This window comes from Heloderma suspectum, chromosome 5, assembly GCF_057233095.1.
Source record: "Heloderma suspectum isolate Gila_16-S chromosome 5, 16-S_ref, whole genome shotgun sequence".
NCBI lineage: Eukaryota > Metazoa > Chordata > Lepidosauria > Squamata > Helodermatidae > Heloderma > Heloderma suspectum.
This window is the reverse complement of record NC_139462.1, coordinates 149,962,206-149,986,827: the sequence shown is the minus strand read 5'-3', so window position 1 is coordinate 149,986,827 and position 24,622 is coordinate 149,962,206. Positions and strand designations below refer to the sequence as shown.

Sequence of the window (24,622 nt, the reverse complement as noted above, 5' to 3'; positions counted from 1 at the left end):
TGCCTTTTGCGTTTTCTAGCATCAAAATGCCATTAGAATGTCCATTCATTCTCCATCATTCCAGAGAGTATCTTATGAAATGGATTGACTTGGAGTCAAATTCTTTTAATATTTTGTATTGAGGCGTTATACCCAACTGCAAAATACACATTTCCTCATCAGTTGACATTGGTTCATGTGGATTTAATTTGTACCTTTTCTCAGCTTCCAAAACTATAGAAGTGGGATTTTGATTGTTCCTTGTCACCTCTTCTATGTATTTCATCTAGAAAAACAGCAATATAAATGTGGATGTACCATTCTCAGTTGATGAGAACTGCTTGTATGTATCATTTATTTGGGTCCTAGAGTACATAACGTAAAAATTGGTACACTGGTTCCTAGAAATGCTCCCTACTTCCATTAACGTTCACTCCAAATGGTAAACCTGTTTGAAATTGACTGTACTATAGTGGCTACAAGTTGGGGGGGTTTAAAGAACCCTGGGAGGTGTAGTTTTGCAAGGCTGCTGAGAATAATTTGGGAACACCTCAAAGCTGCGTTGAGATTCTCAAAGGAAGTGCAAGATATATAATTGTAACTTATATCCATTTCCCTTCTGTAAGGATGTTCCTAGAGGCTGGAAAACATGTCCTTGTTGAGTACCCTATGGCCCTGTCTGCAAAGACAGCACATGAACTCTGGGAGATGGCGGAGCAGAAAGGTAATATGTGAAAATGAAGTCATATTTAGGGCACAGTCCTATCCAGATGCCCGTCAACCTTGGAACTCAGAGGTTGATGGGGATCCTATGCAGAGTGGGAAGAGCACGAAGGCAATCGTTGCCTCTGCACTTCTCCCGCTCTGCATTTTTGCTAGACAGGAGTTTTTGCCTGTCTAGCTAGGGCTGTGCAGAGGGGGAGAGAAGGAGGCTGGGGGATGGCTCATATCCCCACTTCCCAAGTCCCTTACCCTCCCTGCCCACACAACCACCCCCTTTCCCTCCTCTCTGAGGTTGCTTTTATGAGCTTGGAGAGGCAGCCGGAGTGGTTCTGTCTGCGCTGACTGCGAGGGGGAGGGGGTGGGGAGCTCGGACTCCTGGGTCCGAGGTCAGAGTGCTGTCTCTGACCTCAGATCCAGAAATCTGAACTATCCTATGCGCCACCCCTGATGCTGTTTAGGGGCCATAGGATTGCTCTCATAAGGTGCAATCCTATGCAAGTTTAGACAGAAAAAGGTCCTACAACTCCCAGCACTCCCCAACCAGCTATGTTGGCTGGAGAATCCTGGGAATTGTAGGACTTTTTTTCCATCTAAACATGCATAGTATTGTGGCCTTAGTTACTTAAAATAAGTGTTGGGCACCATGGTTTTGCTGCCTTGTAATTTAGAGTTATGTCCCAGTGTGGCACAGTTGCAAAGGTGCCCCATCCTGTAATGATAACTGTATGGAAAGATGAATTCGGCAAGTATTGCTTTTTCTTTCATTGCAGCATCCTAATGTAAGAAAATACATAGATACTCCTCTCTGTGAAACTGTTCACAGGACCAAGGATCTTGTCCTGTTACTTCCATAATAGAACCTGGATATCTCAAATGGAGAGTTCCTTTTTTTTAACAGTAGGGAGAAAATTTGTCACCTATTGGGTGATGATAAATATGTTACATATGAGGTGTCTATGTTTGCCCTCACAATCCAATGGATTAGAAACAAATTGATTATGAAAACTGGGATTCAACGTGCTGGGGATCATCCATCTTAAAATATATCAATCTGGTTATGTTGCATGTTTGTGATGATCAATGGTTTTTAGCAAATACATTTTACCGACTGACTGACTGATTGGATATCTCAAATGGGGAGTAGGTGTGATACAAAATGGATAACGAGAGCACACACCATACTGCAGAAAGATCACACTCTGGGATCTAGGCAATTCTTCTTTCTGTTTTTATTTCTAGGAAAGGTGAGAAGTGTATTTCAGCTTTCCTAGGAAATAAACACAGAAAAATATTGTATGATGAGTGGGTCAAGAAGCGGTGTTTGTTATTTTCATGTCTTCCTTAGCTAACATATGCTGTACAGTTTCTTGTTTTTCACACAAGCAAACCTCAATGTACAGAATATCCCATTCTTTTAAAAAAAGTGAAGGGGGCAGATGGAGCAGTTCAAGTGTGGGCACATCATATTTTGGAGCAGGCCTGCACAACTTGTTACCCACCAACCATCTATGGTGGACCAGTTGATAAGCCCTGTGTGTTTGCTGCCCGCCTGGATTCAAAAACAGGGAAGTTATCAAGCAGCGGATAGGGCATCATTTGTGGCTGATGGGTTATGTTTGGCATGGTGGCTCACAAGTTATATTGGCTTCTTCTGGAGTGTGTTGTTCCTCAGCTTACCGAAGCAATAAAATGTGCAGCTACTGCCCCATTGTAGGGCTGCCAGCCTTACCCAAAGAGACTTTACTAGTGGTGCGGCGAGGAGAAGTTTGAAACATACAGCTTCTTCCATGCTCTTGGACAAAATCAAGAACACTGACAATCATGCCTTGGTGCCCATTGCTATTCCTAAGTGTTGATCAGTTTGTGAACCTCACTTGGCACAATATGTAATCCCATTAAATCTGCATTCATTTAAATGGCAGGTAAAATCCTCCATGTGGAACATATTGAACTACTGACAGAGGAGTACAAACAGCTGAAGAAAGAGGTGGCAGGGAAGGAGCTTGTGAAGGGAACATTACACTTCACAGGTCAGTTGTTAGAGACTGTCTGATTTAATGTGACTCTAATCTGATTAACGGCCAGTACTTCAGACTTCATTCATCCATCCATTTCCTGAAGGGATTATCGTGGGCCTGTTCTATATTCTTATCCAGTTCACCCAGGTGTTCCATCCTTCCTCAAGCTCTTTCCATTTCTGGCCACGTGGAAATGATCTGCTGTCAAATACCTAATGTCTTTGGAGAACATACTGGGCTGTTTCATTCTAGGCCCACAAACATACAAGCATAGTGGCATCTGAGTGGGTTTATCTGAATGGCAAAACCCAACTTGATTTGCTAGATCAGAGTTATCCATTGAATAGGAGTCTGAACTAGGATAATGTGACTGCTACAACTTCCAAAGGCTAGTTATGTGGCCTTGGGAAAGTGACTATGATTCTACACAGATGAAACACTTTACCATGGTTTGCTATGATTCTACACAGATGAAACACTTTACCATGGTTTGTTTTCTGTACCGTGGTCAAGCATTATATCTGAATATCTAAAACATAGTTTAACAGACCAGGATGTGAAACCATGGTTCGAAGTGTGTTTGTAAGCAATGGTTTGTGTTATCTGTAACTAAGACTTAACACTTGCACTTAGCCAACCATGGTTAAAACAGTTTCCCCACCTCTCTGCTTGTGAGGTGACAAGTAGGTCTTGCTGGTATCTCCCCATGCATGCCCTCCATGGACAGGGCTTTGTTCTGCAAGCTAAACCATAGTTTCACTCTATGGCTGTGTTCGGATAAGCAGTTTAGCAATATGTGAACAAGCCTCAGGCTCGTCAGCTCCCCTCTCCTACTTCAGTTTGGCTGCAAGGAGAAGATCAGAAGCTTTCACTTCCATTTTTAACTAACTGCATTTTAATGTTAAGTCTGAACCCAATCAAATTACAGTTAGACTTAACTATGGTTTCCTGAAATAAGCCAATTTCAAAGTAGTTTATTAAGTTAGCTTGTTTCAATAAACCATAGTTAAGATTAATCACAGTTTTGTGTTTGAACATAATGCTAAACTGAGGTTAACTGAAATGTTTAGTGTTACATCCAAACCGCGCTTATGTTTGGAATCTCAACCAGTGTTAAGGCCATAAACCAGGGCTAGTGTTAACGATGGTTAAGGCATTACATCTGCAACAGGCCTACAACTGAACCTCCATTCCTCATTCATAAATGGTGACCTACTACAGAGAGTTGTTGGGAGTGAAATAAACATGGTAAAACACTTTGCAACGTATCAGCAGCAGCATAGCATTAATTGAGAATAAAATACACTGTTCTTGAACATCTTGCCTCAGTGCACATAGGCAGGGTATAGACATGCAGCAGAATGTGGCTGTTCAATGAATTGCACCGCTTCAAACTACAGATGGTCGAATAGGATGTTTGAATGCTCTCCAATGTAAAAAGCAAAACATCCCTGCAAATAGCAAACTAGGACATCAAGGAGAAAAATTATAGTCTCATCCCTTTGGCAGCTGTGCTAGTTTTCTGTTTGCAAATAAAATTTAATGTAAGAGAACATTCAAAAATGTACCTTCCTCCACCCCCACAACTTCAGCCTGAAGTGGTGAGTCCATTCTTCCACCTGCTTTATGTGTAGATCAGGCCTTAGAAATTCATCTGTCCATTTTAAAATATAAGCATGTCCACCCAAAGATATTTTAGAAGGCTTTTTTTCCAGCCATGCGTTCCAAATCCTTTTTCTCATTTCTAAAGGTGGCCCATTGGATGAAGAATGCTCAGGGTTTCCAGCTTTTAGTGGAATTGCCCGCCTATCTTGGCTGGTTGACCTTTTTGGGGACCTCACTGTCACATCTGCCACGAGGGAAGAGCAGAAAGAGAAAAATTACTCCAGAATGACTGCACATTTTCAGACTGCAAACAAGAGGTTGGTCTCATGAAGTTATAGAAAATGTCGATTAACCATAACCTTCTATTTACTGCTAATAGATAACACAATCCTAGTGAAAAGAAATTATTTCCTCCTTCTTCTGTGGCATAGACATGACTGCAACTGGGCATGATTCTAGCTCAGTAGCAGTTTCTGGGAGTCAGGAAACATTTAGCTTTGATAGTGTGTAAAATTCATCTTTTATCACTGAAAACCATGATTTTCCACACAAATTAAATTAGCTGTTCTTCATACTTTTCTTGGTAGCACATGAACAGTTTTGTTTACTTGAGCCTTCTGCCTTTTTTTAAATTTTTTTTTACTAAAATCCCATGTTCCGTGCACTTCTACCATGTGTATCTCGGTAGCTTTTGTCCTTTATTTACACGCTATCATTGGACAGTAAGGCCAATCTGTTAGGAATAGTAGCAATGCATAACCATCTAAATATGTTGGCTAACATCCTATCCAAGCTCCACTGACTTTATCAGGGAGCTGAAGCCAAGTTGTCCCTCCAAGAAGGTCATTTAAACTGAACCTTAGAATAAGCAGCAGCAGAATTTCTAAAAGGACACTCATTGTGTCAAATAGCATCAATAAAATAGTGTGCATCTGAAAAGGTTGTGTTTAAATTCTAAAAAAGAGAGGGTCCAGTCCACATGAAAATTATACCATCTGACCTAGAAAATTAGAAGGTCTTTTCCTTCCAATCCCAGATGTATATGGGCTAGCAATGAAGGAAGCCCTGAGCACTGCTGGGCTGGGTGGTCTCTCTATCTCTGGTGGTGGAGGTGGTCCTCAGTGTGTGCAGTAAGCCCCCTCGCCACTCTAGTCTGAACAAAACAAGGACAAAGAGGAAGTGAAAAGGGGCACTCTCCCTCAATAAACCCAGGTAGTACCTCCACACCCAAGTTCTGCAAATGATCAAGCAGACAGACTAAGCAGAGTTCAGGTATTCCATCAGTATCTGTGGCCAGGAAGGGCTGAGCGTAGGCAAGCGGATGAAATAAGTTGGGGTGAATGGCAATGGATAAAAAGAGGGAGGCAGTATGTTTTCACACAGGTTTCAGGACAATGCATGCCCCCCCCGCCCCATCACTTGCAAATAAGGTTGCCAAGTCACCAGAAAAAAACTGATCTGATATGCTGCTGTGCCTTTAATAGCAGCCTGCTTTACAGATACTACCAGATTTATCTCCATGCTGTGGAAAGACTCCCCTGCCAACGGCAGTGACTTATTGAAAAGTTGCCTCTGCTGAGTGTTTGGTTTCATTGGATAATTAAGCAGCTGTTCACAGAGATCCATCAGGATTAAATCATGTTATTAGGTCATCTGTATTATACAAGTGGAACCTGCAACAAAGTGTTGCAACGGACCTTCATTTCCTTTCAAGCACGTTCCTGTTCAGGGTTCCTGCCAGTAAGCCAGCCATGCCCGCTTCCAGGGTACAAGGCGCTTGAGCAGGGCATTCCGCTTCCCCCCTCACATTTTTCTGTTTTTCTTTTCCAACTGAAAAGTCAACATTTCATGACTATTGAGCATGCTTAGCCCCTCAATGAGCTGTTTCTATTTTTGTCATTTGCATCATCATCATCTTCATCATCATTTATTACATTTCTATACCGCCCCATGGAGGTTTACAAAAGTTAAAACATTAAAATACAGTATGCAAAGTTTAAAAACAATTTACATAAAAGCATACAGACAGTATATACAAACAACACATAGTTAAAAACAACTTTGAACTAAAAACATTTTTTTAAAAATCCTACAATAAAACAACACAGCTTAAAAACCATATACAAAAGTCAAACTTTTTATGTCTTTATTTGTACTACTGTAAACCTTGGGGTTCCCCCCAGGCACATGGATACCTCCTTGTTTCTCGGGGCCTACAATCCTGTCAGCACTCTCTGCCAGAGTTCACTATTAGGCGGAGTGCTAGGCTCTGAATCCTCTGATACTGATTCGTCTAGCTAGTACAGAGGCATGGAGTGTTCAGTCACTAAATGCTCTATAGGCCAAATCCAGCCCGGCTCAAGCTCTGCTGCCGCCACCTTGTACCTCACACCCCTTCCCCTTCCCTTGTTGTGTCCCCCCCTTACCTTTACCTCATCTTGTGCATCTCCTTCCCTTGTTGGGCACCTCCCCACCCCTTCCCCTTGTCACGCCCCCCACTCCTTCCCCTCCTAGTGTGGACTCCACCCCTTCCCTTGTCACCCCCCATCCCTCCCTCTTCCCTTTCCCCCCGCCACTGTGTCTGCTCTCTGGAGAGCTGCATGGCTGGAAGAAGTGGTTGGTGTGGCTCTCGCAAGAGCCCAGCCAGCTGCCCCAGCCAGCATCTAGCTTTCGCTGAGAGTGGATGTGGCGGTGGTGGTAAAAGTAAGAGGAAGGGATGGGGCGTGATGAGGGAAGAGGTGGGATGCATACTATGAGGGGAAGGGGCATGTGTAACAAGGGAAGGATATGCAAACCAGAGGTTCAGTGGCTGAGAGTGGCTGACTATCCTCTGTTTCACTCTGAGAATCCCCTCAAAGTGAAACGGTGGGTGGATAGCTGCCCCAGAGAGTCCCACTGGCTGCTCTCTCATAGTGGCATTTGCCAGAGTGGGACTGGCAGGGCTCTCTGGAGCACCCACTGGAGGTGAGGCCGGGGAGGGGCACAATTCACGGGGGTCTCACCCCAGGGGACCTTACCCCAGCCCTGGTCCAAATTCCATGAGGGAAGGGTAAATTGCCACTTTGGGATGACGACCTCTTGCTGGGCAGGATAATGACTGGGAAGAAGTCCTGGGTAAAATTGCACCTAGGACCTAGAGACTGAAGGGTCTGTGAACTATTGGCAAGGAAGAAGTAAGCAAGCAAGGGAGGCTTGGAGAGCTGTGGAGTGTTGGCCAGAAAGCTAAGACTTGCTAAAGCTAGACTTGAGACCCTGGCAGGGGAATTCTGCTAGCTATGACTTGGATTGACACTGCCGCATTGTCACCTTGCAACTGAAAGGGGGAAAGAAGAGCCAAAAAGGCAGTGGAGAGTGGTTGGGGTGAATTTCATGTCTTGATTTTGCAAGCTGCAGGCTTCTAGTTTAAGTATATTTTCTTCAGTAAAAGGCAGCAATTTGGTAACTTTTGATAAAAGATAAAGAACACCAGTAGGTGGTGCTAAGAAGTGGCAACCAGCATCTAGCATGCCATGTACTTGTGTATTTTAATAAGCCACACATGATTTTTCAAAGCAGGTCTTTAAAAAGGCTGCATACACCTGTGGCAAGCTTGTCTAGGACAGGGAAATTCCCAGTGTTGTCTTTTCAAAGCCTGTAGAGCTCTATGCAGACAGTTTCTGAATGTCATGCTACCCTTTTTAGTATTTGGCTGATATACATAGTGTTCTGGGTCTCTTCTGTTGCTGGGCCAAGTTTCCCACTGGCATAATTCCAGTGATGTCAAGGCATTTGCATTAGCAGAATATTTGGCCAGCTCTCACTGATGTCCTGAGTTTGTTTTATGTGCCTGGCTGTGACAGAGCCCTGGATTTTGACAAGCTGAATACAGGTGTATTTTATTTGAGAGAAGGGAAAGCATTTGTGGTATATTCTAGAATGATTTCAGGAAAATTGATTTGCTGTGAAGTATTCTAGCCTGGGAGAAGCTACTATTGCTGCTTCTTGGTGTCGTGGGAAGGTGTGTGGCAGAAAGGCAGCCAGGTTTTGTGGATTTGTTTCTAGAAACTGTCATCAGTAAAGGGGCTGAAGGTTTCTGCCATCCCTGTGGATAGAGGTCTACGGATTTTATGAAATCCATTCCATCTGTGTTTCGTGGATTGTCAGGTGTTTTTTGTCCCATCATTCACTCATTGACAGAATCAGATATTTTAAGGGATGTACGAGAATTTCGTTCCACTTGTGCAAGTGCGCAACCATGCAGAATCGCATGGATTCTGCAGACCGCAAAAAAGGTCTGCAGAATCCATGCGACTAGGAAAAAGCTGGTCTGCTGCGGAGTCAGATTCATAGAAATCTGAACTCATTTGAATCCATTGCTGATTTCTCCAGCATCCCTGTCTGTGGTATTATGACAAATACATCTTATTTAGATGCCTTTGTTATAAGCAATTCTTTTGGATGTTGCAATTTCTTCATCTTTTTTTAATCCTCCCTTTTCCTTCTTGTTTAATCTAGGCCTCTGACTTGGATTGAAGAAAGGGCACCCGGGCTGAAACGGAGTAAGACAATCAACTTCTGCTTCAAAAGTGGATGCTTGGAGAGTCTCCCTGAGGCTCCCCATTCATCGGTTGGCCTCTTCATGCAAGACCTGATCCTCTTTGCCAAAAAGCTATTGGGTCAGGTCTCCAAAGATGATCTGGCAGCTGAGAAAAGGCGGATTCTGCTATGTCTCGACCTTGCTGAAGAGATTCAGATGCATTGTGAGAGGCCAACAAAAATATACTCTTGAAACCGCTTGAGAATATCGGATTGGCCACTTAGAAGTGCTGCTTATTGTGCTGCAAACATTTTTCCCCTACAGTTTTCTTCTAATTTGCCGGCCTTCCATTATAACCAGTCAGGTTATCTAACAAATTTGGACCATTTCAAGTGTTCCATGTCCCTCACAGGTTTGTTTTAACCTGGTGAAACAGGATAGTATACAAATATTGCCCTGCTTTTGTGTGTGACATCTTTCTAATCAAAAGCTGGATGCATTGCTTCTGCTAGAGATGGAACAGGAGTAGTGTGCCCTTTTTGTGAATTATATTCTCATGGAACAAAGGCTTTGTGTGGGCTTCCTCTACAAATCTTCCTTATTTCTAAAATATGGCTGTGAAATGTTTGGATTCTGCCTGTAGGCTTTTCTACATATTGAATTTAGAATCTAAACCTCTTGCACAGTTCTAAGCCTATTGTAGTCAGTCTTCTCAATGAAAGAGTATAAGAGCAAGTCACTCTCTTGTCTGAAAACCGCTTCTGATGGCAGAACTACATGAAACATGGCAGTCCTAAGTTGAGTTTTTCTGTCGCAACCTGCATAATGTTTAGTCAAGTCTGTTCATGTCATTTCCCCAGACCTGCCCTGTATCATTCACTGTTGCTAGGAGGGGTGGGGAATTGATACTGATGCATCTGATGGGGAAAGCAATCCTATGGCCACTAGATGGCCATAGCATTTCTCAGTTTCTGGAAACCCTGCTCCCCTCCCCCGCCCCCTCGTAGCTGGCGCAGTTCTTTCCTAAACGGAGCGTGGAGAGGGTGAAAAGGAGGTGGTCCCAGGGCAAGGACGGGATCACAGAAGCCACTGTACCCAGATTCCTATCAGGTCTCCAGGCCCCTTCCCTCCCCTTCCCCAAAGCCATGGTTAGACGCATGAAAACACATGTCTAGCCGCCAATGCAGGGCAGCTGGAGCATGGAGGAGAGGTTCCCCTCTGTGTTCCATCGCCCTGCATTGGATAGGTATAAGCCTCCGAGTTCAGAGGCTGACGTGTATCTTGATAGGATTATGCCCTAATTGTTGTGGAGAGTGACAGGAGAGCTGTGAATGGAACTGCTATTTTTGTGGCAGCCCTATCTCACATTTCATAGTGCACATGTTCATAAAATACAAAGTTATGCCTCAGTTTTAACTTGGCTTAGAGATCAAAAGTTGTCCTCCAACTGGGTTTTACATGGAATTGCTTAATTGCTTTATGCCGAATTGAAGCATGAAATTACAGAAACCCATGTTTTGATCCATCTCATTTCCTCCTTGGGGCTAATTCAATCTTAACTTGGTAAAGCTCATCATGAGACAATGTGATATAGTCCATATTTTTTATGAGAGTGCCTCCACATGGCGGCAGGTGGGAATGATTGCATCAGGCGTCCTGACTGTTTCCAAGCTGTTCCGCTAATGTGATAAATACCAACTGTCACCATGTGGAGACATATTTGTACAAATCACCACACAAAATTGATCAGATAGCCTTGTGATGACTGTCACGTTCTAAATTCGGAGTGCCCCTTGGTTCCTTGCTTTTCCTTAATATCTCTTAGAATCACACAGTAAACTCTGCTACTGTGAGATCTGAATTTGAATGTATTGAGGGTGGGTGGTCTAAGAAGCATGTATGAAACACATTTAAACTCTTGGCAATGATAGATGTTGTTGCACTGACTACATAGATACGTGAGATCTAGCTCAGCTTTAAAAATTGATATGCATTATATAGCTCTGAAATTATTTTTTTATTATTGTACACTAGTGTTATGGTCTCAGCAGGTACAAGAGGGAGATTCACTTACAGTCCCGAAATATACTGAACAAATAACGTATGCTGAAATGCCTGAGATTGTGCCTCTCACTTTGCATGGTGCTGTGTTCTTTACACCTGTTACAGCCTTGCTTCTGTTTTGTGCTAGTGAAGCATCTTCCTTAAGTGCTATCATCAAAATATGTTTTTTTGGAGAAAGTAAATTACTCAGTTCCACACAGGAGCCTGACCCTATATATGTGGAAGACGGAAGAAAACTTCCCAGTCCCATTGAGTTTGAACTCAAAATGAATTTAGTCACAAGGTGGAAACCTGTGTGCGTAATATACTATTCTGGGTCTGTGTAGTTATTCTTTTTTTTAATTGACTTTTGTGTCAAAAGAACTGCACAGCTTCTTTGTAAAGGGAACAGGATCAGTTGTTTTGCTTCTGTGAAGTACATGTGGGAGCCGATCTGTGGGATTGCCATGCAGTGGAAGAAGTAATGACTGCCATGCCCAGAACAAGACTACCTCCACTGTAGGGTAGAACACTGAAACTACGTTAATACGGCTCTTGCCTTTTACATTACTTCTGACTGAGATCAACCCAAGTGCTGGAAGCAAAAATCAAACCAGCACCCACTCTTCGCTAATTATGATGGGGCACAATCACTGGGATGTTCTTCTGTTCAAGTCTCACTGAAATGCTCAATAACATTACTGTGTCCCACAGGTGAGATCTGCCTGTCTCCCACTCTGTTGCCTTTAATAATGCCCACACTCTGTGCCTCATGGTAAGGCTACCTCTGCTTCTGACTTAAGGGAAAGCCTACCTACATTATTGTATGGATGGATGTCTCTCAAAAATACATTAACTGAAATCTCCCTTGCTGGAGTATCTTTGGCTACTCTTTTCATTCATAGGAATGGCCTACAGGTGTGCAGAGAGTAACATGAAAATTGGAGGACCATAAATCTCTGTTGCAGAACATTCTGCAACCTAAAAGGTCTATTTTGGAGATCAGATATGTTTCTTCACAGTTGATGCTGAAATGTCTGAGCTCCTAGTTCACACAGTATATGTCAATGCCAGCAGATAGATCTTGCAATTTTTTTTTCAAATGGCCAGAAATGCTACAAACCCTCCCTTAGAGTAAATGTTATAGAGTCAAAGTGAAAGCCACTGATCTGAACCTCACTGACAACTCCGTTTCACAAAGGGATTTAGTTTTCAGAACAGAGTCCTGTTCTGCCACCATGAAGTGAAGAAAATGGGTTTCTTGTTTTGGAAATTTGACTTGTGTTACCCTGACAACATTAGTGTGTTTAGGTTGGATCCAGACTAACCATGCAGTCTTATACATGTCCACTCAGAAGGGCTTACTCCCAGGTAAGTGGGTATAGGATTGTAGCCTAAGTTAGTTGAACTTGAAATCAATGAGACAAATTAGTCATGACTAAAGTCCCATAGCAGAATCCAAACCTTTGTATTTTGAAATACTGTTAGAATTCTGTTTTTTAAATCTCTAGAAGGCTGGGGATGGGGGGAGAGGCATACATGCCTGATTTATTTAAAAAAGAGACATGCATAGGATTGTACTGTCAGAGTAAACACACACACACGTGTATGTGTGTGTATGTGTCTGTCAAATGTTGTTCACTTAACATTGTTATTCATTAAATGTTCACTTAACATTGTGATTAATTTCAGTGCCACTGAAATCTGAAGTTTTGCAATGTATTTTATTGCTGAGATGGATGGAAGTGAGGCAAATTGATGGCTACTGTAGACCTTTAATGGCCACCTCTTCATTGCTATATTTTCTTTTTTCTTGTTCCTTTTTTTTAAGACACTCCTGTTTTCTTGGAATTCTTTGTTATGTGATGCCATCCTCAGAAACATGACCTTCGTGGTGCATTATGCTATAATATATGGTGGTGATATTGTATACGCTGCTTTGACTTTATTAAAGTTGTCTGAGCTCAATTTGTTTTTATTTTATTTTTTGAACCTCATAACTGATATGCCTTGCTTAATAAGTGCTTACGCTCTGAAGTGCTATACAATTTCCTATACATTTTATACAGAACCCACCCGACTCTAGACTTTTCTACCTTGCAAGAGAAGCTAAGGGCGCAATCCTAACGAGATAGGCAGTCGCCTCCAACCTCGGAGGCGACTGCCTATCCAAAGCAAGGCAGGAGAGGCACGGGGGGATCGTTCCCTCTGCGCCTCTCCTGCCTTGTTATTTTTCGCTAGACAGCCGTTTTCGGCTGACTAGCGGCGGCGGTGGGGGGCTGACTGGGAGAGGAAGCTGCTGTATGACACATTGGATGTGTCGTATGCACAGCTCCACTCTCCCTGCCCCGGAATGCCCCCCAGCCCCACCCCTTTGCAGTTGCTCCATGCTCCTCTTCCGAGCGCGGAGGACAGTGTCTAGTGGCCATGGGATTGCTCTCTCCATGTCATTACTGATGCATCACACTCTTCCTTGATGACTCTACAAGTACTGGGGTTTAGTCATGTGATTTGCACCATTTTTCTTTTCTTTTTTAAATCATTCTTAATCATCTGGCATTCTTCATTCTTCCTCACTCTCCCACCCCTGGCAGTCCCAAAGTGGGTTGAGTGATATGTTTTCAATACATTTAAGACCAGATAGTGTGTTAGCTAGAATTGTGCAAGTACAGTATAATTTGTATAACTTAACTTGCAAAAGTTAAGTGCAAGGTATTTGGGTAATTATGCACTGAAGTCTTATCTGCTCTTGGTTCTGCAATCACAGTTATCATTTCAGAGCTGCTAATCTTGTACACATGTAGTGAAAGAGTATTAAGATGGTTCCAGTCATAGAACCCCACTACGGTTTGCCACTCTCTCAGCTGACATTTTTAATATGGTTTCCATGTTGGTTCTAGACAGAACAAAATTTGTGGTACATTTAGTGGAGACAATATTGCTAGTTAAAATGATCAATCTTCCAGCCTCTACAGTGTCTTTACTTTTTTTACCCAGTTCTCTGTTGCATTTTTCTTCCCAACACCGGGGTGGGGGGGATTAGTGAAGCTCCTGGGAGGCAATAGTTTTGAATAAACTTACTCACCAAGTCCAGTGGGTTAGGAATCCTACTCAAAAGAAAAATGTCGTAGCATTATCATTTCACACACTGAGCCTTTGCTGGATAATAAATACGTTCCACCTAGATGCAGAAGTGTGTACTCTTTGGTTTAATATGCATCACCTTTCCTGTTCCTCCACTTCTGTCTTCAGTTAGACTTGAATTTTCCTATGTTTTGATTCTCCCTTCTCTTCACTTTGTTCAATAGTGCATTCTTTTGATTCTTAACTTGTGTTTGTGTATGAACTGTTGTTCTGTGTACTTTGATATAAATTGTTGTGAGATCCAAGTTAAGAAATGGTGTATCTCCAAAGCTGACCTCTAACAAGCAGAATGAGTTTAATTAGATTCACCACCTGATGTAGGCGGTCTCTTTCAAATTGTTGTTTGTTTTTATCGCTGAATTATGTATCACAGACAACATGGCAATGCAGTTTCCCCTTGGTGTCTTTCCAGAGTCCATCTCATTTGACCTGAAGGATTACCCACTAGGGAATATAGGGTCAGTGATTTCCATATAAATTGGATTTTTCTGCCGTTGCTGGACCTTGTATTGTCAGATGTGGTGACTTATATTTTTCTGTGTAATAGAATGGCTCTCCAAAAACTGGGCAGAATTCACCAAAGAGTCTTAGCCTGTAATTATTTCAGATCACCTTAAGCTTGACTGGCATAGGAGTAAACGACTAGGTAGCAAGGATCGGCATTCCATTTCCACTGCCTCCAACCAGGAGTGTTTTTTGTGAAAGGAAAGGAAACCAATAAGCCACTTGCTCCTGGCTTCATATCTCTCGGATAATAGAAAGGAAGGTCCCAATCCTTGTTCCTGCTCTTTGCTCCATGTAGTATGTCCACAATATGTGGTTTTCTTTCTTTACGATGTCCAAATGTTTTGGACTACAACTCCCATAAGCCCCAGTCAGCATGACCAATGATCAGGAATTATCACAGTTGTAGTCCAGAACATCTGGAGGGAACCAGGCTGCCTACCCCTGATCTAGATCATTTAACCATCATAGGAGTGCATGAAAGCCACTTACCTGGTCTCGCAGCTTGCTTTGCGGTGGAGGGGAGGCGCTTCGCTGCTCCCCCTGAAGTTCAGGCTGGGGGGGGAGGCTTCCCGCCTCGCCCGGCCGAAATTCAGGCCGGGGAGGAGGCGCCTCGCCCAGCCACAAAATAAAAAGTTAAAAAAAAAAAAACGCCCCCGTGATAGGCTACGTGACGATTAACGTAGCCTATCACGGCTATATCTGCAAAGTCAGCTGTGATAGGCTACGTTAATCGTCACGTAGCCTATCACGGGTGACTTTTAAAAAAAAACGCGTACGCAAATGGCGGCCCCCATAGGGAGCCGCCATTCGCGTTCCTTATTTGGTTGCTGTAGTCTACGTAAATCTTTACGTAGACTACAGCGAAAATAAGGGCAACGCAAATAGCATTGCCCTTATTTTCACCATAGTCTACGTAATCTTTACGTAGACTACAGCGACCAAATAAGGAACGTGAATGGCGGCTCCCTATGGGGGCCGCCATTATCCGTACGCGCTTTTATTTTTTTTTTAAGTCACCCGTGATAGGCTACGTGACGATTTACGTAGCCTATCACAGCTGACTTTGCAAATCTAGCCGTGATAGGCTACGTTAATCGTCACGTAGCCTATCACGGGGGCGTTTGTTTTTTTTTACTTTTATTGGAATGGCGGCGGCGGCGGCCGGTCGAAAGACCGGCTGCCGCCCTCGCCCCTGACGAAGACCTGACGAACCGCCGCTGGGACCCGCCGCCGGGAGGGACATTCGGGAAAGGTAAGTCCCGTCCCGGGGGGGGGGTGCGGGGGGCAGGGGGGTGCGGAGAATTTCTCCCCGAAACTACTTCGGGGGGCCGAACACGTTGGCACTCGGCCCCCCGAAGTTTCGGGGAGAAATTCTCCCCCATCCCTACCATCAGCCTCTTCCCTGGAAAAAAACTCTATTTTATTTATAATTTTTGTATGATTTATCGAAAGAGCCCAGGGTAGCTAACTATCTCAGTAAATAAGTCCACATTAAAACAATATTTAAAATGCAGATAAAATCACAAAACAATAACAAGTATAATAACATCAACCACTGTCAACTTTCACTGAAACCCTACAAAAAGGGCATATTTTTAACTGATGCCTAAAATGCAAACACTGTTTCCAATATTTTCCATAACAGAAGTGCTAATCTTGACATGTAATTTATATGCAGGGCATTCCTCTTCTGAATAAAACCTATTACCAGAAAGTTGTTACAGAAACTCCACCGGTTTTCTAAAACACTACATAACACATAATGGCTAAACATCTAAAAAAAAATAGTTTAAATAATATAGCACTATTGTTAATGTTTTAGAGGCTTCCCTTCTAGGAAACTACAAGCTATCCAAAAAACTGAGAAGACTTGGATCCCTCTTTGAGCGCTAGAAGCTGTGGTTAATTGAGCCTTTTAGAACTTAAAGCTGGTTCCTTTAAGGGCACTCACCAGAAAAATTCCATCAAAGTGGTAAAGTCTGCATTACCAACAGTCAGGATCCAGGATATTTTAAATTAATATTCTGAAATTTTTAAAACACCCCACACAAACCCCTAACCAACCCCATATCCAAACCCAGGCAGCTCACCTACCACACACATCCTGTTTTTTATTTTTTGTGTATATTTTATAATGTACATAATATATTAGTACAGTAGTACACATATATAATATATAAATTAAATATACATAAATTGGGGGTGCATGCTCAAAATTTTTTCACTGATAGCGGTGAGCAATCAAAAAAGTTTGGAGACCACTGCCCTAGAAGGCTGGGGGTGGTTCTGTGTGATATAATAGGGTCAGGGGAATTCATCAGTTATGCTCAGAATTAAGGACAATGAATGTCATCTTTCCCATAGGCTGGGTGGGCAAAGCTCTCACATTCTGTTCCATGAAATGCTAGAGGAAACAAGTGACAGTACATTAACTTTTATATTATTTATTCATTCATTCAAACTCATCATCTTTTAAATTGGTTAACGAGCCTCTCAGAATTCATCTCAAATGACAGCTGGTGGTTTTCCTAACAAACAGGACACATACTTCTCAAAGACTGGTCCCAAATGTCTATTATTCATTTCTTTACAAGCTGCCCACCGCAAAATTTAAAATAGCTTCATATCAGAATCATTAGGAAGGATTTAGGACCCAAGGAACCCTTTTAGGACAATATTTGACTGGAATTCTGTGTCTATACCACTGAAAGCTCTGGTCTGGATAACCAAGGCCACATTATATTTGTGCACAAGAATAAAACCACCGAAATCTTAGATAGTTTTCACACAGGAGGCTTAAATCTGCATTGATTAAAATAATTTAATACGAATATAAAAACTGCATCAGCTGGAATACACATTCAGTTTTTCTTCCAAGTTCTGCCCTGCATTAATAGTATTCATATGCAACACAAAAACATGATGAGGCTCAAATGCACGTCAGTTATGAAAACAGCCTCAGAGCCTGAAATGCATGATACATCAGCTGATACTCCCAGGTAAGCGAGTACTTATTGCTGGACTGTGCTACTTAAAAAAAACCCACTTTATTGTCAATGTTCAGTTTTATACAAATCCACAACAATAAACATATACACAAACGTACCAGTACAAGGGCTCAGTCCACTAATATTGTATAATTGCATTGACAATAAGCAACAGATGGTGATATAGAGCAGAATGGAGGTGTGAGGAATTAGAGGTAAAGGGTAAGCAGGGAGTTTGTCATACAAGTAATATATTGATCAGGGCTTGGGGGGTGGGATTGCTTATCCCACTGTATGCATGGCATTCTTTATCAGAAAAAAAAAATCAGTCCCCTACCCACAGCCTGACATGGCTGGCACAACCAAGCAATGGATACCTCAGAAGCTGCTGATCACATATCCTACCACTGTGTATCTAACCATTGGAACAGGGATGGCCCATTCTGTTAAATGCTGGAGATGGCTATATTTGTTCAATACAGGAGCATGAACAGAGATTTTCCAGTCATTTCAGAGAATAAGGACAGCCTCTTGTTTGTAGCATAGTGGTATAGTACATCCTGAATAAAAAGAAATAAATTACTTCAGGTCAAATGACAGCACAATCCTATACATCTCTACTCAGAAGTAAGTCCCATTGAGTTCAACAGAGCTTATACCCAGATAAGTGAGAGCCTAAATTGCAGACTAAATTGGCTAGAAGAAACAGAAGTAGTTACAATGAAATTGCCCTGGGAGTAGAATCAAATCAAATTACTCCACAGAGATAGAAAAAATGTGGTGAATGAGAACACCACTTATAATACAGTCCTTGTCAGTTCTTGCTTCCGCTGTCACTGGCGGGTAAAAACCAGGGAAGGTTCTGGTGCCCATTTCAAAAGGACAGTTAATACTTTGGCGGTAAACATTAGCTTCGATGAGTGAAATTATAGTCATAGTCCCATTACAGAGGAGAGGAGATCCTTAACGTTATCCTGGTGGGTAATTGGAAGTATCTGAAAAGAATGACTACTTGAAGGGGGCTGTTCTGGATCCTGACTGAGGCAGAGTGCAGCTGCTCATCACACATTAGTTGCCTGGCAATTGATGTGAAACTTATCCCACGTGTCCACAGCATCCTCCGATCTGAGGGAGTGGATGACAATTAGCACACTCATGTAGAACTAAGTGGCTTTCCAAGGAACAACAATGTCTTTGTGCTTCTTTTGTGCCTCTGCAGCCGAGTGTCCCAGATCTTTCCGAAAAAATCTGGCCATCCTCCATGTTCTGAAGGCAGTGAATCTCTCTGGTGGGGTCCCTTTCTCCTCCTTTCTGCATGTAACAGTCTAAGTGACAGTTTGAGGTCTGGGGGCGGGGGGTGTTGCATGTTGTGCTGCTGCTATGGCAGTCAGAGCCAGCCCAACCCAATGGGCTCTTGATAGACTGACTTCCTGTGTTTTTTCTTGCTTTTCAGTTAATTATTGTCTTCCAAGGTGGCTCACATCAATCAAAGACAGAGCAAGAGCCCTGACATCAGGCTCACAAACTAAAAAGAGCAAGATGCACAAGGGAAGGGCCGTGGAGGGAAAACGAAGAAGAGGGAGATTAGTCTTTCAAGGCCAGAACAAGATGGTGAGCAATAAGTAGGCCTATGCACTTTGGGCTAGGCTGATCTTCCTTTGTTGCTGTTCTTGCTGAAATAGCAATTGGTGACTCTTTTCCTTAGGCCAGTGGAATGGACCAGAGCATTCTTTCCCCTTCCTTCTGCAATCCAGACTGGAGCCAAGTGTTCTTTCTGGCAGGGAGGGAGAAGTGGCAATAAGTGCCTGCAACTGCCAGTAGATGGATCAGGATGGTCATCCCCTTAGCTTGACGTCGTTCCAGGTTATTCTGTATTAATAAGTGAGGTTGTCTCTGTCGTTCAGTTTCCTTGTTCTATATGTTCTCTCCTTTTGACCCAGGCCTTAGGCCTAGTTCCTACTGAGATGGTAAATCTGCGTGTGAGCTGTACCACTGCAGGTGGGGGACTCATATGTCTGAATGCTCCTCCCTAGGGGAAGAAAAGCCCCCCACAGAGAAAGTAAACATGTCAGGAGGATGACTAAGCTAGAAACTTTCTCGTAATATCTACAACTGTGTCTACTCTTCTGTAATAAGTTACAATGCTGCATACAGGCAATCCAAATTCTGTGCCAAGAAAAACTGAATTCTGTGATCTGTACAAACGATGCACATTGAACAATTTTGTCTATTTTCTCTTATTCTGAATAATTTGGCCTGTCATTTTTTTACTGTATTGCACTATTCTTGCATCGGCATGGGGAAAGACATTGAGGTATGCAAAGTACTGAACTAATCCCTCAAGAAATCTTGAGGGCACATAATGCACCCACCTTGCTGAAGATCTGGGTAGGTCTGAGTCTGGTCAGTACTGGGATGGGATGGGAGATCACCTGGGTCCCCCATGTATACCACCTTGAGTTGCATGATGGAAAGAAGACAAAGCATAAATGTAATAACTATCTAACTAACTAACTAACTAACCAACCAATTCTCGCTTCAGAGGTTTCAGCATGCCATGCCTATATATTTTCAGCTTCATGCATATCCTCATAGTAATAAGGACTAGAGACTTTAAAGAAAGGAAGATGAGATTCTCAGAAAACTGGATTTTTGTGCCCCACACCACATTCTGTGTTTGTTCTATGCTCCTGCAGAATAATAATATATACACAGTCCTAATTATTGTAGCATCTTGCACTCCCATAGATCTCTGTCAATCATTTTGACTTGTCCTAATCGCCCCCCGCAAGTCTTGTGACAAGCATATCTCTCATCTGCCATCTTAAATATGACACCAAGTTAAAATCTGTGGCGTTTCTAGATAGAAAGGTCACCAGGCAGTGAGCATTTCAGTCTTCTAAGATCCTTTTCTTTTTGAGGCCCATGAGGACAGATGATGCCCTTTTCCATCTCATTCTTCTCCATTTTAATCAAAGCTTAGAGATGTTTTTTCAGGGTTCAAATGGTGTGTGTGTGTCCCCACCCCACCCGGTACCATTTCCCTGCTAGGTAGAAATACAGCCATCTGCTGTGGGGAAGATAAAGAGCTTAACTGAAACTCGCCAGAAATATGTTCCCAATTTGATTGTTGCCATGGATGATTGAGAATAAATGGAGGGACCGCTTCATTTCTTTATTGCATGGGAGGTTTGTGTCAAGATGTCCAGGTCAATAACGTTGTGCAAAAATGCTCTAATTTGGTTGACTTACTAAAATCAGTGCAACTAAAGTCACTTAAATAACACCTCCACTTAAATAAGTTTTCATGGCTGGAGACAGAGCATACTTTTTTCAGAGTGCTGAAAACAGTAGAAGAGAGGCATCATGGCCTGTGTGTATGCAGTCAAAAGTTGCTGTCAGCTGTGGGAGAGTTTGGCATTTTCTGGGACCCAGACGCCCCCCCCCTCCATTCCTGCCATAATCTATCCTTGCCACCATCTTTGCTGCTAGTGTTCATATATGGACAGTGGTTTCCTGTGCACCCAACAGCAGGAATCTCTGATGCGACCTACAGACCCAGATTTCCTGAACATACTTAATGAGAGCTGCTGCTTTGAACTAACTTTTTTTTCCTGCAAGCGCCTTCCTCTAATCCCAGATATTTTGAGGACAGTGGTAGTTATGCAGTGGTATGGGTGAGTGATTTGTACATTCTAAAAAGATTTGTACATCTTTTTCACATGTCAGGGAAAAGCTGGAAACAGGAAGCCCCATTGATAGCTCTTGCACAAGTTAGGTGGGCAAGAATTTACAGAGCATAGTCCTCTACTTTGAAGAGCTGGCAGAGAACATTCCTCTGTTTGAAGGTCTCTTCTATCTGAAGGGCTCTGACTCCAGTCCAAGTCTGCTTTAAAGTCAAAGAACCATTAAGGAGGCAGAGCAGCAGGGGCCTTGATGTTGCCCATCAACACTTCACACCTGGCCACAGTCTTTTTCACTATGGCAAGATGTATTGTATTTTTGTTTAAATTATAGTCATTATTTCTAAATTTGTACCTTGATGTATACATTTGCATATGGAAACTGGTGTCCTCCTTTGTCTTTTTGGTGTTTGGGTGATGCAAACCCTCTTTTTTTGACACTGTGTAAGTAGGTGCCCTATCCCAAGGACACACAAAAATATGTTGCCAGATCTAGGCACAGTTGGCCTAAGCCAGCCTTCCCCAGCCTGGTGTCAGATGTTTTTGGACTTCTATTCCCATGGGTTCAACACATTTAGGGCTTTACAGTTGATCATAAGCACTTGGAATTGAGCTTGATATAGCGATTTTGCACAAATGTGCAAATGCGCATATTAGCAATGTGGCAATTTTTACTCAGTTTTCCACCTTTTGTGCTTATTTCTGTAATGGAATCAGAAAGAAAGAAGAAAATGGCCACCAACAACCATCAGCAGCCCCGCTCCTGTAATGGCCGTGTGAGCCGCTAAGGCTCCTGGGATGCTTGATAGAGCTGTTGGAGGACTGCAGGAGGGAGGGTGGTTAGGGAGTGGTTAGGCTAACCACGTTGCGGGGCCATAGTTAACTGTGCATGTGGCAGGGGCTCTTCCAGTGGTTAGTGCTAACCACCCTAAAAAAAAGGTAAAGGTAAAGGTGTCCCCATCCAGTCGTGTCCGACTCTAGGGTGCGGTGCTCATCCCCGTTTCTAAGCCGAAGAGCCAGCGCTGTCCGAAGACGCTTCCGTGGTCATGTGGCTGGCATGACTGAACACCCAGGTGCACGGAACGCTGTTACCTTTCCCGCCGAGGCAGTACCTATTTATCTACTTGCAATTTCTTGCTTTCAAACTGCTAGGTTGGCAGAAGCTGGGACTGAAGACGGGAGCTCACTCCATCATGCAGCACTCGGGTCTCGAACTGCTGTTCTGCTGACCTTCCAGTCTGCAGTTTAGCGTCTTAACCACTAAGCCACCGCAGCCCCGCTAACCACCCTGCAGCATGGTTAATCTAACCACCCTGCCCCAATGTGCGTCTGGACAGGGTCATTATGTTGCAACAAAATTGTAATTGTTCATGTATTTATTGGGATATTTGTATCCTACATTCATGCTTAATTTCAAAAATATCCAGGCAGCATACATCACTCACAATAAAACCACCCTAAAAGTATAATAAAACAACAAATATTGATGCAGAAGGACAAAGCAAAACATGGCAGATAAAAACAACCCTGGGAGATAATGTAGCATCAACCAGCTTGGCCAAAGGCTGGCTGGAACAACCAAGGCTAGATCTACACTGCTGCTGTATAGTGGTATGGAAGTGCACTGCAGGGGCACATTACACATCTGATATACCGCTTGTGTAGTGTTATTTCCTGCTTTTTATTCCACGTTATCCAAAGTACCACAACCAATGTCATTGTGTGTCCTACGAGATATAAATGCACAAGAGAGATATAGCGTCATCATGACGGGATTGTAATGATCTGACACAAGGTGTAGATCTGGCCCAAGTCTTCAAAGAGCACTAAAGTGCCATCCAAGAGGCAATGATGGGGATTTCCCTGGGCAGGGAGTTCCCCATCTGGGACGCTACCACAGAAAAAAACCTTTGCACAAATTCTAGCTAGACTTGCTCTGACAAACTGGGAAGTACATGCGGGACATGATGTTTCAGATAACTTTAGTCCAACCCATTTAGGGCTTTACAGACACTTCTGAAAATCAGAAGCCAGTATAGTTGATCCAACGATATGGTTACATGTTTCCGCAAACTGGCTGTGGTCACAATCCTGGCTGCACCATCTGTAGCTTCCAGATGCTTTCAAAGGCAGCCCCATGTCAACATTGCATTTACCTAACATTAATGTAACTGAGGCATGCTGTGATGGTTTGAGGCCTACAAGGCCTGGAGTTTTCTTTTGGGAGAGGGTAACCCTGAGAGGAATAGTTTCAATTCTGCAGTGAAGTGTCAGTTTCATTTCTCCACTTAAGTTTCATTTCTTCAGCTTCGAAACAGTACTTTCAGTTTTGAGGGAGGAGGATATATAAAGAACATCAGCCCCCACTGTGCAAAAGCACACCTGTCAAGAGCCACGACCTGAACATCCAGAAGCCAAGCCAAGCCCAGGAGCACATCCCCAACGACACCCCTGATACTTCAAGAGGCATGCTAGCCCATCCAGAATAGGCTGCATCCTATCGCTGGATCAGTTGTCCCACTGACCAAGAGTACTTCAGTGTTTTCTGGATGAAGCTTTGTTTGTTAGCCCTCATTACCAACCTGAGACACTGATTTAAAACCTCCACAACCTCCCTAGAGCATGATGGAAAGGAGAAATAGAGCTGGGTGTCATCACCGTATTGACAGCACTACACTCCAAACCTCCGAACAACCTATCCTGGAGGATTCATGTCGCTATGATTATTAGCAGCTGTTGAAAGACCTATCCATAAATTGGATAAAATCCATAAATTGATCTATTACTAGCATCCTCTTTTTTATTGCACGTAGATATGAATAGGAAGACAGCTTACATGTAATGAGTTTACCACTAAGTGGGTGGAATGTTATGTCTTGTAAGATACAATGACTCAGCCTTCGCCAACCTGGTACTTTCCATATGTCTTGAACTACAACTCCCATAATTGCTGAGCATTGGTCATGTTGGCTGGGTCTGATGGGAGCTGTAGTCCAAAAATCTAAAAGGCACCAGGTTGGGGAAGGCTGCGATAACTTGTCTCAGCATCATGAAGCCATTGCAAATTTCTTTTTCGAAAGATTCAGTTCCTAGGACGTATATTCGTAGTGTTTGCTGACTTCAGTGGTGGAACAGGTATTAGATTAGAGAAGAAGGGCAGCTCAAAGACAATTAACATGACCAATAAATTGGGCTTCTTTTTCAATCCATCATATCTTTTTGTCTGCTGATACAGCTGATGATTTCTGTGGTATACCGGCTGTGTGAATCCACCGCTAGCAAGACTCACTTGAGTCATCTGGATTGTTTTACTAAGCAAGGCCTCAAAATGGGCAGGCATTTCCACCATGAGTCATCTTGTCCACTTCTGTTGTCATGGCACACTATAATCAGGATGTGATGGATATACATGTAGGG

General features: G+C 43.0%; 2 protein-coding genes across 11 annotated transcripts in view; both read left to right on the top strand.

Moving 5' to 3' along the window:
* The window catches only part of BLVRA (biliverdin reductase A), a 34,504-nt gene extending 21,652 nt beyond the window's left edge, over positions 1 to 12,852 (top strand). For all 8 annotated transcript variants that reach the window (XM_084857782.1, XM_084857778.1, XM_084857775.1 and 5 more), the window contains 4 exons: positions 606 to 703; positions 2,625 to 2,732; positions 4,471 to 4,642; positions 8,820 to 12,852. In XM_084857782.1, coding sequence (XP_084713908.1) covers positions 606 to 703; positions 2,625 to 2,732; positions 4,471 to 4,642; positions 8,820 to 9,093 — 652 coding nt within the window. In that variant the 3' untranslated portion in view covers positions 9,094 to 12,852. The remainder of the gene's footprint in view (positions 1 to 605; positions 704 to 2,624; positions 2,733 to 4,470; positions 4,643 to 8,819) is intronic.
* Positions 12,853 to 14,312: 1,460 nt separating this feature from the next.
* Positions 14,313 to 24,622, top strand: part of VOPP1 (VOPP1 WW domain binding protein) — a 112,180-nt gene continuing 101,870 nt past the window's right edge. The window contains exons 1-3 of one of the 3 annotated variants that reach the window (XM_084857783.1): positions 14,313 to 14,486; positions 18,742 to 18,797; positions 18,976 to 19,133. In XM_084857783.1, coding sequence (XP_084713909.1) covers positions 14,407 to 14,486; positions 18,742 to 18,797; positions 18,976 to 19,133 — 294 coding nt within the window. In that variant the 5' untranslated portion in view covers positions 14,313 to 14,406. Of the gene's footprint in view, positions 14,487 to 18,627; positions 18,811 to 18,975; positions 19,134 to 19,243; positions 19,386 to 24,622 lie in introns of those variants that run through there. The other 2 variants (XM_084857784.1, XM_084857786.1) reach the window with 2 other exon arrangements.